At 45.0% G+C, this 13,530-nt stretch overlaps 1 protein-coding gene across 1 annotated transcript; it reads right to left on the minus strand.

Annotated features, from left to right (window-relative positions):
- Positions 1–788: 788 nt before the first annotated feature.
- RNF228 (ring finger protein 228) lies at positions 789–4,957 on the minus strand. The gene has a single exon (XM_054679418.1). The coding sequence runs from the start codon at positions 3,632–3,634 to the stop codon at positions 2,594–2,596; it is 1,041 nt and encodes a 346-aa protein (XP_054535393.1). The 5' UTR covers positions 3,635–4,957; the 3' UTR covers positions 789–2,593.
- Between the last annotated feature and the right edge of the window lie 8,573 nt (positions 4,958–13,530).

Raw genomic sequence — 13,530 nt, forward strand, 5'->3', positions numbered from 1 at the left:
GGCTTTTGTTGCCATCGAGGTGATTCAAGAATGTATCTCTCAGTTATGAGGAATCTTTTAGGTTACATTATTGGCATACTTCTCTGGAGCACAAATAAACTCTAAAAAGAAACCTGGTGCCCAAAGTAACCTTAGACAGACTTCTAGGTTGCCAGTTTAGCACACATAAAAAACTCATGTGTGTGTACACATGTACAATGGTTACAGCCACAAAGCCAAGTTGTTACCAGTATGCATATATTTTATACATAATATATCTTTAAACATAAACCTAATACATACATATATACATGTGTAGCTGCACTTGTGCAACTCAACAGTTTTTAGAGCAAACAGAATCTTAGTAATGGAGGTAAATAAAGAATGAATAAGAGGTAAAAATGGATATAGAAGTAAAACACAAGACATGGGGGTATAAATAAATTAAAACTAAGTTCTGAAAAGTGATTTTTAGTAATAGAAACCTAAAAACATTTCATAGAAGGCAAGAACAAAGTCTGACAACAGAGTTTAGTTTTAGTGGACGTTGTGGTAGTAAATATGTAAGTTGCTTCTCTCTTCAGAATACAACAGATCTCACTGGGCCTTCCAGGGTCATTATTCCTAGAAATAATCCCACTAAATGCCCATCTTAGCAACGCACATTTCCATGTGTGAGTTATTTCTCTCTCAGCCCCATTTAAAAATGTGAAATTTGGATTTAGATGGGGACATGTATTTAAGGAAGAGAAGTGCCACACAAATAATGGAGCAATTTTACCATGAAATTAATGTCATGAAAATAGATATTTCTATAAATACCTCTTGTTTTTATTATTAAGACAATGCAGACATAAAACACTTCATACTGTAGTTTCTACATTGCAGCCAAACCACTTATCAATGGCCAATAAATTGCTTCACTCCTATGATAGATACAAATGCTCGATTCAAGTTCAATTAATAGAATAGTGTCAGGATATCATGCAGACAGCTTGCATAAATACTCGAGGAATAATAGCATACCTTCAGTAGATTCTGTGATTTTTAAGCATGAAAACTTTGTCTTATTCCAAATTTCAAAAGATGGAATAAAGAATGTTTTCATATAAAATACATTTGGAACAGTTTTCCTTCTTAAAAAAAAAAGGCATCTAACCCACTTGCAACATATACTGGCAATTCATCTTTGTAGCTACAAAATCAGATAGATATATATTCTTTTTCATCTCATGTGACTGTATGTGAACATTTCAGTAATTCCAACAATATCAAACAGCTAAATTCAAAATCATATAATACTTTCTAATAAGTGTATACGATATATATCTTTGTAGCCAAAGGCAGAAAGACCTTCAGTTAGTTGATTTCAACTTTGGGCACTAGTTTATATTTTATCAGATAATTAAAAGTCATTAGTTATTTCACAGTATAAAATATTGAATCAATTACCAACAGGCTTTTATTTTCTGCTCCTAATTTCGAAATGTATTTGGACTCGAGGTATGGGAATAATGTCACTGCTTATCAAACAATTTTCTGGAAATCTTAATGCACAAAAATTTCCAGATTTATATATTCAAAAATAAATTATATGTTAAATGAAATTAAGAAAAAAAGGCGAAGGGAAGGAGAAAATCCAGTTTATATTCTGTGTGAATAGCTTTCAATATCTTCCAGGTGGGGGCAACCGTAAGCCACTTTTGAGAGAAGGGAGAACAGGCTCTTTAAGCTCCCTGAGTCTAGTTACAGAAGATGAAATGACTTCCTGGCAGTAACACCGTGAATAAAACAACCACAAGCTTCCAGGAGATGAGACTTCTGGGCTCTGCTCCAGACAACACCCGGCCATGGGCAACAGGGCCCACCGCCCTGGGCGCGCCGCCGCCTCGGCCACTCTGAGTCGGCTCCGAGCGCGCACGCGCGCCGTGCACCTGCCCCATCGCGCCCAGCTGCTGCCTGCCTGTTCTTCCAGCAGCTCAGGGCACGCCCGCGCTGTGCCGGCGGGGAGTGTCCGTCACTCTCAGCGCTCAGGATCTCTCCCTTTCCAGGACCGCTAGGAAGCAGGAAACCCTTTTCCTCTCACGTTTACATCCCATTCATTCTTCCTCCGGGCAATTCAAGTCCATTCACAGCCGCCACAGATGCACGTGTGCACGCGCGCAGCTGCACCTTTAAAGAAACTCTCAAGTCCTGGCGGCCAGAAAACCAGCTTTCAGGCGGGGCGGTGGGGCTCCCCCTCCCCTTGCTTCGTCTCTGCAGATCTTTGTGCTCTAGGGAGGGATGGCCGCACATTCTGACGAGCTCGAGGGTGGTGCATAACGCGGAGGTCAATTTTGCACAGTCCAGGCAAAAGAGACCCCCCCCCCGACCAACATCCCTTCCTGTTCAGTTTCCCTCTCTGGCCCAGCGCGAAGGGCGAGGGGCGACAGAAGCCCGAGGGACAGAAAACCGAGGCTCCTCAGTGGCCGAGTTGGGAGAGGGTGTGAGTTCAGGAGAGCCCGGGGGCAGCAGGGAGAGGGTGCAGAAGCTCGAGCGCACCGAACCAGAGGCCCCCTCTTCTCCCGCCGCGCGGGGCTGGAGGTGCAGGCGCCAGTTCCGCGGCGCGGCCCGGCTATGTGTCGCTCCTCCGCGCGCCGCCCGCCGCAGCCCTTGCCCTCGGGCCGCCGCCGCCGCCGCTGCCCCCCGTCGAGCCCGCGGCCGCACCCTCGGGCCGATACTTGAGCCAGCAGATGACCCAGGTGACAACGACCGAGAAGAGTGCCAGGATGCTGGCCACCGACAGGCAGATGGGCCCCACGGGCGAGGGCGAGGGCGACCCGGTGGCCGGTGCCTCGCCAGGGGGCGCCCCGCCTCCGGGGGTTCCCCCGCCGCCGTAGTGGTTGACGAAGATGAGGCCGGTGAAGAGCAGCACCACCATGGAGAGGAAGGAGAAGACCACGCACACGCAGCCGGCGGTGAGCGCCGCGCGCTTGCAGTTCTGGCAGCTGTCGTAGGCGCCCGGGGCGCGCAGGCCGGGGCGGGCTCGAGGCCCGGGGGCCGCGTCCTCGGCAGGCGGCGGCGGCGGCGGCGGCTGCGGTGGGGCGGGGGAGGGCGGCGGTGGCGGGGCCGGGGTGGGCGGCGGGGCAGCAGCGGGCGCTGGCAGGCGCGCGGGCAGCGGCGGGAGGCGGTCCTGGGGCAGCGGGTCGTGCGCTGCGCGCAAAGCCAGCGGGAAGGCCTCGGCTAGCTTGGTGTTGTTGGGCAGGCCGTGCACGCGGCTGTCGGGCAGCGGCGTGCGGTGGCGGCACACCGGGCACGCGATGGCGCCGGGCGGGCAGAGCCAGGGCGGCGGGCGCGGCGGGCGCTCAGGCGCGGCGGCAGCGGCGGCGGCGGCGGCGGCGCGGAGCTGCAGCTGGCTCAGGCACTCCTGGCAGAAGGTGTGCAAGCACGCCAGCAGCTTGGGCGCGCGCCGGTCCGCGTCGAAGTAGTTGTAGCAGATTTTGCACTCGTAGTCCTCAAGCGGAGGGAGGCCGGAGACCGTCTCCGCTGCGTCCCGGGCTCCTGCGTCTCCGCAGTCCGGGGCTCCCTTCGCGGCGACCCCAGCTCCCTCCCGGCTCCCGGGGCTGCTGCTTGGGCTCTGCTGGCTGCCGCCGCTGTCGCTCGCCGGCGCTGCCATGGCATGATCCGCCCCTCATCGGGGGCAAGGTGAGGTGCCTTCCTCCCCCTGCACCGCCGCCTGGGCTCCGGGCGGGGAGGAGGCGCTTCTGCCTCCCCCCTCTGACTGCTGTCGCCTGGCGGGGGAGGCACCGCTGGCTGGGCCAGGCGGGGGCGCAGCAGCGACCGCCTCCCCCTCCCGCCTCCCCGCCCCCCGCCCCCGGCGCGTGAACCACGGTCCCTCCCCGTCCCTGGGCTCCTCTGCAGTCCCCCTCGGCCTCCTCAACGCAGCTTTCCCAGCAGCTTAGGATATCGGTTTTTGTTGGACTTGAAATTGGGAGTTGAGGGCGGCCTGGAGGCGCGCGGGAAGGAGATTTGGGGTGCGGCTGCTTCATAAAGATGTTGCCTTTTACCCCAGCAGTCCCCCGCCCCCTACGCGGGGTGGTGGCAGGAAACCGGTTCCTGAGTTTTCCTTCTTTCTTTTCCTCGACACGACCTCCCCACCAGTGTGTTTCTGTTTATCCTCCTCGCCCGGGGGCTGGGTCCCTGGCGAAGCCTCGTTTTCACCCACCCACCCCCAAGCCAGAGCTCACCAGTGATGTAATGCGGGACCCGCGCGGGGAGGGGAAACGGCAGCCTCAACCGCCTGGCAGCGGCGGTTTCTTCTCTTCGTGAAAATCGTGATCTCATCTCTCCGTCCAAGGGCGAAAAAACAGCCATCACCAGGCCATTCACGCTTTGTGCTTTTGTTAGCAGAGCCCAGGCAGCCCTGCAGCCCACATCTAGGGTACAAACGGAACGGCGGCGTTTTCCTTGTATCATTTAGAGGAAATTTTTGAGCTGAACAGTATTTTTTTTCTCCCTCTCTCTCTCTCTGAAATATTGCTGAGATTTAAAGGAGGACGAAGACAACAGATTCATAGCTGGGTCTTGCTGTTTTGCTGACGCTGACCACAGCGGATCTAGGTGGCTATTTCGTTGGTGCACAGGCGTTCACAGAGGCAGAGAGGGGAGAAAGTTGTCAAACAGGTTCACAGACTGTCAAAGTGCGGCTTAAACCGAGTTCCTGGGCTCCCTCACTGGCTTCGTCCACTTAAACTTTTAACGTACACATGTAGAGAGCTGAAACTCCAGGGGTAACATGGGACAGGTCCTCTTGATTTAATGAAAACAGAAGATCAACTGGACCGGGTAGCAAGAAATAGGGCTTAAGAAGCACTGGGTAGGTGACAGGAGTGGTGGGCTTGAGGACCAACTGAGGGGTGGTGTTCAGATACTCCTAACCAAAAAGTCTGTCCCCCGATTTCTCCAGGTTGGGCCTCACCCTACGAGCAGGGAACCCACCTTCCCCCTCAACAAAAGAAAAGATGACTTTGGAATGTTCTGGATTCCCACAGCTGGGAATGTTCCTACTTTTTTTTCAGATTCTCTGCAGAAGACAGCAAGATGCCCCCAGGGAATGTTTGTGAAAAAGGATGACTGGATGGGAAGCAAGCTGAAGAAAAAGAGGGAAAGAAAGAGAGAAATCAGTAAATCACCACACAAGAGGTGGAGAAGAGGACTTATAAATATTGTTTCTATGACATTTGAAAATAAATGTTTTACTCCATGCTAATAGTGAATGTGGTGTCTTCAGTTTGAAGGGCTTTAAGTGAAGCTCATTAAAACCCACTATTTTCTATTTCCTAGTTTTTAATTTTGTAATTATTACTTGGGGTAATAACATTCTTTCAATTTTTTAAGCATTTCACTTAGTGATGGGGTGGTGATCAGAGAGGGTGGCTTGAGGGGACATCCTGAGAAGGCCTTAGTCTGGCCTTGGAATATTACAAAGTGACACTAACCTAACTATAGGAAGTGGCTTTCTGTCCTCTTTCCCTCATTTAGTTGTATGATTGGGAAAAGCCTGAAAATGCTCATTTATGCAGTGTTAAACTGGGTTCTTGTGCTTTAAGCCTTGAGTAGCTGTGTGCTGAGAAGAGACGTAATGCTGATGTAGGACATATTTAAAACAGAGTATCTGGGAGAAGAGAAGCACATGAACAGGAGGGCTAGTGTGGCCTCCATACCAAGTGACTAAAAATAGTTCTGAAGGTCTATATGTTTGAATATGGTGTGCATATGGGCAAAACTCTTAAGATTTTGAAGCTTCACTTTATTATGCATTCTCACCATTGAATGACAGACTTGAGGAACAGAGTATAGGATGACACTGGGGTTTCTCAAGCTCAGCATAATTGACATTTGGAGCTGGATAAGTCTTTGATGTGGGGCTGTTCTGGGCACTGTTCAATGTTTAGCAGCATCTCTGGCCTCTACGCACTTGATGTCAGTAACACCTCTCCCCAGTTGTGACAACCAAAAATGTCTCTGGTTGAGGACCATGGAGCTAACCACAAAGTCACAGATTTGGTTAAAGTGAAACCAAAACCAGTAATATCTTACAGCTCCTAACTAGTGTAAGATAGCATTCTCAAAGAATTTAATGACTACAGGCATTTCTTCCCTAGCTCATGGTCATTTAGATAATACTGAACTCTCTTTGAGAGGTCCAGTACAGCTTTTGTCAATAACACATCCTGTTGATGGAGTCATAAACAATTGCGAGAATTTGGTTAACCATGGTAAAATTTACTGTCTGAGTTTGGATAGGTTTTTCAGAGGAGCCCAAATCTTCAATTATTTTATATCCTAGAGTCAATCATTCATTTTTAGGACTCATAAAAATGCCATGTGGGGCTTCTGTAGGTACAGGGAGGAGGCGTGACATTGCTAAAGAGTTTGTGTGACACAGGCCATAGACACCTGCCTTAATAGACTGTCAGGCCAGTGCCAGTGTCACCTGAAGGTTTAAGTAGTAAAGCCTGGTCATTCATGTAGGAATTAGAGTTCCACTTTAGAGAAAGATGTATTGAAAGGGATCAGAAACAAGGAACTCGGCATAAGTTGAGCATCCCTAATTTAAACATCTAAAATCCAAAACTTTTTGAGCACCAACATGATGCCACAAGTGAAAAAATTCTACACCTGACCTCATGCGATGCATACATAAATTAATATAATATTAAAAATATTATATAGGCTGGGTACAGTGGCACAAATCCATAATCCCAGCACTTTAGGAGGCTGAGGCGGGTGGATCACTTGAGATCGGGAGTTCGAGACCAGCCTGGCCAATGTGGTGAAACTCCGTCTCTAAGAAAAAATACAAAAATTAGCCAGGCGTGGCGATGGGCGCCTGTAATCCCAGCTACTTGGGAAACTGAGGCAGGAGAATCCCTTGAACCCGGGAGGGGGAGGTTGCAGTGAGCCAAGATCGCACCATTGCACTCCAGCCTCGGCAACAGAGATTCTGTCTCAAAAAAAAAAAAAAAAAAAAATATATATATATACACACACACACAACACACACATATATACAGAGCGAGACTCTGTCTCAAAATATGTATCTATGTAATGTATACATATACCATTTTTATATATACATATGTGTATATATAGAGAGGGAGAGAGTATAAAATTACCTTCAGGCTATAGGTATAAGGTGTATACGAAACATAAATGAATTTCATGTTTAGGGTCCCATCCCCCAGCTCTCTCATTATGTATATGCAAATATTCCAAAATCCGACATCTGAAACAGTTTTGATCCCAAGCATTTCAGATAAGGGATATTCATCCTGTATTTATGTCAGTATTTGAACTCGCTTTGCAAGAATCTTGTTCATGCTTGAACATATTAGACATCCACTATTTGCTGAATTGTTTTATTTTTGAAGATTTGTGTATAAATGGGAGACAGCCATGGTCTCAGGCAATCTCTTACATAGATTTCCTCTACTGACCACCTAAAGAGAGAGAATGCTTTAGTTTTGGGGTTACTGTCTCACAAAGGACTTAGTGGGGAAAAAGCATTAACACAGGGTGTGAGTTGACAGTCCTGAGTCCACATCCTAGTTCTGCTGCTCATCATTTGTGTAGTATTAGATGTGCTATTTAGCTTCTCTGTGCTTTAGTTTCCCAAACTGTAAAATGAGGATAAGGGTGGTTACTGCATAAGTCTGTTGTGAAGATTGAATATGCTGTACACATAACACACAAAGACTCCTGGGCTGCTGTTAACACTCAGTATTATCTATGTCAGTGGTTCCTATACCTGATCTCAGTAATTCTTATGAAACCCTGTGAGAGAGGCTCAGAAAGTTTATGTAATCAGCGCAAGGTGACACAGCCAACAGAAGCAAAGTAGTTCTCATGCATCTCTTCTGTTATTTCAGAGATAGAGATACAGGTAGTAGCTCAGTCAAGAAGACCAGGCAGAGGCCTGACCTATGAATTTAATCACACATTATTGATCTACTACTTGCAATAAATAAAGCCCTGCATAAAACATCAGGACAAAGTGAAATCTCACTGTAGATATTGGAGGAATATATATACATAGGCAGATCATGCCACTCAGAAGCAGGTACTAGATGGTTCAATCAAAGCCTTGACATTTTAAAATAGAAACCAGGTCGATTCAATCAACATTTATTGAGGTCCTATTCCAGAAGCCATTGGTGCTGGTGATAATATACCTGGCCTCCTGGACCCAATAATTTAATAGACGAGCCAAGAGGAGCCTGAGGAGGCAGGATGACTACATGTGATGTAGTAACATCCTGGAGGGAATCCTAGAGCAGAAAAAGAGCATTAGGGAAAAGCTAAGGAAATCCAACTAAAGCATGGACTTTAGTAAATAGTAGTGAGTCAACAATCAGACTGTCATAATGTATGAAAATGGATAAAGCTAGATGATAGGGATACAGATGCTCATTACACTACTATCTTCCGTGATATTTAAAAATGTTCATAACAGTCATCAATCTTAGAGACACACTCAAAATTGGGATCATCTGTATAAAAATAGCACAAATAATGCCTACATTTTTGAAGACCTCACTAAGCACATTAGTTTTGAGGGACTGGAGAAAATAATCTGGAATCCAGCTCTTTTGTTCATTTTTTTTCCTTTGGCCTTTTTTTTTGTTCTCTGCTGTCTTTAAGAAATCTACGGCTGGGTGCAGTGTCTCACACCTGTAATCCCAGCACTTTGGGAGGTAGAGATAGGAGGACCACTTGAGGACAGAAGTTCAAGACTAGCCTGGGCAATACAGAGAGACTGTCTCTACAAAAAACTAAAATATTAGCCTGTAGTCCTGGCTACTCAGAAGGCTGAGGCAGCAGGATCCCTTGAGCTATAGAGTTTGAGGCTGCAGTGAGTCACACTCCTGCACTCTAGCCTGGGCAGCCGAGAAGACACTGTAAAAAAAAAAAGAAAAAGGAAAAAAGAAAGGAAAGGAAAGGAAGGAAGGAAGGAAGGAAGGAAGGAAGGAAGGAAGGCAGGCAGGCAGGCAGGCAGGCAGGCAGGCAGAGAGAGACAGAAAGAAAGAGAGAGAGAGAGAGAAAGAAAGAGAGAAAAAAGAAATCAAGGAAGGCTAATGGTGGTGGTTCACACCTTTAATTCCAGGACTTTGGGAGGCAGAGGTGGGAGAATCACTTGAGGCCAGGAGTTCGAGACCAGCCTGGGAAATATGGCCAGCTCCTATCTCTACAAAATATAAAAATAGATAAAAATTAGCCAAGTGTGGTGGTGTGCACATTTGGTCCCAGCTACGAAGGGAGGCTGAGGAGGGAGGATCCCTTGGGTATAGGAGTTCAAGGCTACAGTGAGCCACGATTGCGCCATTGTACCTAGCCTGGGTGACAGAGCAAGATTCTATCTCAAAACAAAAACAAAACAGAAAGAATTCAAGGAAGCGCTGAAGCGGGGGGGAGCCCAGATGTCCCCTTTTTGAAACAGGGAGGAAAATCAAGGCTGAGCTCCCTGCCCAGCACTAGTCCTAGGAGTCCTTCTCTTCCTCTCTCCACTCTTCACAGGCGCTGCTCAGACCTCAGACCACTGCCCTTATCACTCAAGGCATTGGTGATATCATTGCTCCAAAACCCAGACTGCATGGGCCAAAGCAGATGAAGAAGAAATACGGGAGCTTATCAATGTTATATAATAAATAGAACAATGGTAAAATGGCAGAATGGAAAAATAGGAGCTTCTTCCATGGTGGATTTTGTAAGAATTACTAAATCCACCGTGGAAGAAATATTTGTTTAAATACCTGTTTCTAATCTATACATGGTCTCTGAAGCTTTTTGCTCTTCAGATCTTTTCAAAGTTTTAAAAGATGCAGGTCTAGGAGGCTGGGCCATCTCCTCACCTGGGAAAATGATTGCCCTACCTTAATCTCTGGAAGCCATTCATGAACTTATGCTTTCTATGCCAACCAGCTACAGGCTCAATTCTAAAATAGCTTTTTCCCTTCTAATATTTCCTACACTTTGTATGCCAAACACAAGATGAAATGGAAATACATGCAATGTACTTTATTTCTGAAAGGTCATTCTGTAGCCTGGACTCTTTCAATCAAGTCTGCATTGTTGCCAGAAAATTTCCCTCTTATAATTCTACCCTTTTATTTGATGCTATTAATATAAACACACTTTATCAGGTCAAAAATGTGTGTTGAAGTTGCAAAAGCTCTTTCTCTTTGAGCTATGAATATTCTCTTTGAGAAATAAAAGTAAAATACAGCACTTTTAATATAAAGAAATACACCTTCTTGGATGCCACAAATAGGAGTAAATGAAGCTGCAATTGTATTGCATTTCTTACCTTTATTTGTCCTGGCACTTCTATCAAAGCAATGATTCTCAAAACTCAAAAGGCTGCCCTAGTGCTGTGAAATACTAAAGGCACTCAAGTTCCCAACCTGACACCAGGGATGGTCTTGACCTTGAGGGAGAATAAAAGCCAAAGATGGTGTTAAGTCTAATCAAGTCCTTGACTGAAAGAAGAGGTATTGTAGGTTCCCATGGACTGTAGGAGGTGAGGAGATGGCCCAGCTTCTGAGACTCTAGTCTCCTTGATACTTCGCAAAGATCTAAGTAGTAAAAGGCATCACAGACTGTATGGCCAAGCAGTCCTTGATGTGTTTGATCACCAGTTGCAAAATTTGAAAGGAAAGGAAACATCAAATGAAAACATTTCAGACTTGGTGTCAATTTCTCACTTTTAACACCCATTATACACATATGCCATCTATTTATAATCTCTTAAGTATCCTGGCTCCAAGGGGAATTTATTAAAAGAACTCATTTGATTAAAACAAAAGTGAACAAAGGTACACAGAAAGAGAAGTACAGTTGAACAACATGAGTTTGAACTGCGTGGGTCCATTTATACGTGGATTTTCTTCCTCCTTTGCCACACCTGAGTCAGCAAGACCAACCCCTCTTCCTCCTCCTCCTCAGCCTACTCAACATGGAGACGACAAGGATGAAGTCCTTTATGATGATTTACTTCCACTTAATCAATAGTAAATATATTTTCTCTTCCTTATGATTTTCTTAATAATATTCTTTTCTCTGGCTTGCTTTATTGTAAGAATACAGCTTATAAAACGTATACAAAATATGTGTGAATCAAGTATTTATATTGTCTATAAGTCTGCTGGTCAATGGTAGGCTTTTAGTAGTTAAGTTTTTGGGGAGTCAAGAGTTACATGCAGATTTTTGACTGAACAGGGGGCTGGTTCCCCTAACCTCTGAATTGTTCAAGAGTTAACTGTAGGCCAAGCACAGTTAACAGTGTGCTTGGCCTACAGTTTACAGTGGCTACACAGTTCTACACAGATTACAGTGGCTCACGCCTGTAATCCCAGCACTTTGGGAGGCCAAAGTGGGTGGATCACTTGAGGCCAGGAGTTTGAGACCAGCCTTACCAACATGACAAAATCCCATCTCTACTAAAAATACAAAACTTTGCCAGGTGTGGTGGTGGGCACTTGTAATCCCACCTACTTGGAAGACTGAGGAAGGAGAATCTGTTGAACCTGGAAAGCGAAAGTTGCAGTGAACCAAGATTGTGCCACTGCACTCCAGCCTAGGTGATGGAGTGAGACTCTGTCACAAAAAAAAAAAAAAGTCAATTGTTCTAGAAAGTCTAGTTATAAATGGCCTTCATTCATCTTTGAGGAGCTCCCAGACAGTCACTGTTTTATTTATGGTTGTGTGCGTGTGTGTGTGTGTGTGTGAAAAACACATAACATAAAATTGATCATCGTAACCATTTTTAAGTGTATAGTCCAGTAATGCTAAGTATATTCACATTGCTATGAAACAGATATCCAGAGCTTTTTATCTTTCAAATCAGAAACTCGATACCCACTAAAGAACAAATTCCTTTTCCCAGCTCCCCCCAGCCCCTGGTAACCATCATTTTACTTTCTGTTTGTATTAGGTTGGTGCAAAAGTAATTGCAGTTCTTGCCATTAAAAGTAAACTTCACCACTTAGATACCTCATATAAGTGGAATTATATGTTTTTTGTCTTTTTGTTACTGGCTTATTTTACTTAGAATAATCTCCTCAAGGCTTATTCTTGTTGTAGCATGTGTTAGCATTTCCTTCCTTTTTAAGGCAGAATGATATTCCATTGTATGTGTATATCACATTTTGTTTATCCATTCAACCATCAGTGGACACTTTGGGTTTCTTCCAGCTCTTGGCTATTGTGAATAATGCTGCTCTGAACATGGGAGTGCTGATATCTCTTTGATGTACTGATTTCAGTTCTTTTGGACATATACCCAGAAGTGAGATTGCTGGATCATAGGGCAGTTCTATTTTTAATTTTTTGAGAAAGTTTCATACTGTTTTCCATAGCAGTTGCATCATTTTACAATTCCACCAGTAGTATGTAAGTATTCCAATTTTTCCACACCCTTGCCAACACTTATTATTTTGTTTTTTGGGTTTTGTTGTAGTTGCTGTTGTTTTTGATAGCCATGCTAATGGGTCTCAGGTGAAATCTCATTGTGGTTTTGACTTGCATTTCTCTGATGATTAGTGATATTGAGCAACTTTTCGTATGCCCGTTAGCCATTTGTATATCATCTTTGGAGAAATGTCTGTTCAATGCCTTGGCCCATTTTCTAATTAGGTTATTAAATTTTTTTGTCATTGAGTCATTGTAGAAATTCCTGACATATTCTGGATATTAACCTCCATAAATATATGATTTGCAAATACTTTCTCCCATCCCATAGGTTGCCTTTTCATTATGTTGATTGTGTCCTTCAACGTGGAGAAGTTTTTAGGTTTGATGCAGTCCCATTTGTCTATTTTGCTTTTGTTGCCAGTGCTTTTGGTATTGTATCCAAGAAATCATTGCCAAGTCTAGTGTCATGAAGCTTCACTTCTATATTTTCTTCTATGAGTTTTATAATTTTAGGTCTTACTTTTAGGTCTTTAATTCATTTTGATTTAATTTTTGTATATGGTATAAAATAAAAGTCAGCTTCATCCTTTTGCACATGTATATCCAGTTTTCTCAGTACCATTTCTCCACTTCTCTGTCCTTTCCCCCTTAAGTGACCTTGGCACCCCTGTCAAAGATCATTTGATTATACACATGGGTTTATTTCTGGGCTCTCTATTATTATTATTATTATTTTTTGATACAAAGTCTCACTCTGTCACCCAGGCTGCAGTGTGCTGGCGCAATCTTGGCTCACTGTAACCTTCACCTCCTGGGTTCAAGCAATTCTCCTGCTTCAGCCTCCTGAGTAGCTAGGATTACAGGTGTGTGCCACCATACCTGGCTAATTTTTGTATTTTTAGTAGAGATGGGGTTTCACCATGTTGGCCATGCTGCTCTGGAACTCCTGACCTCAGGTGATCCGCCCTTCTCAGCCTCCCAAAGTGCTGAGATTACAGGCGTGAGCCACTATGCCCAGCTGGGGCTCTCTATTTCATTTCATTGGTCTATTTGTCTGTGTTTGTGACAGTGCCACATTGTTCTGATTTCTGTAGCTCTGAA

The sequence above is a fragment of the Pan troglodytes genome, chromosome 13 (assembly GCF_028858775.2).
Source record: "Pan troglodytes isolate AG18354 chromosome 13, NHGRI_mPanTro3-v2.0_pri, whole genome shotgun sequence".
Classification (NCBI taxonomy): Eukaryota; Metazoa; Chordata; class Mammalia; order Primates; family Hominidae; genus Pan; species Pan troglodytes.

What these genes read in the sequence shown, in the direction of transcription:
- RNF228 (XM_054679418.1), bottom strand. Translation starts at nt 3,634, where the DNA reads ATGGCAGCGCCGGCGAGCGACAGCGGCGGCAGCCAGCAGAGCCCAAGC.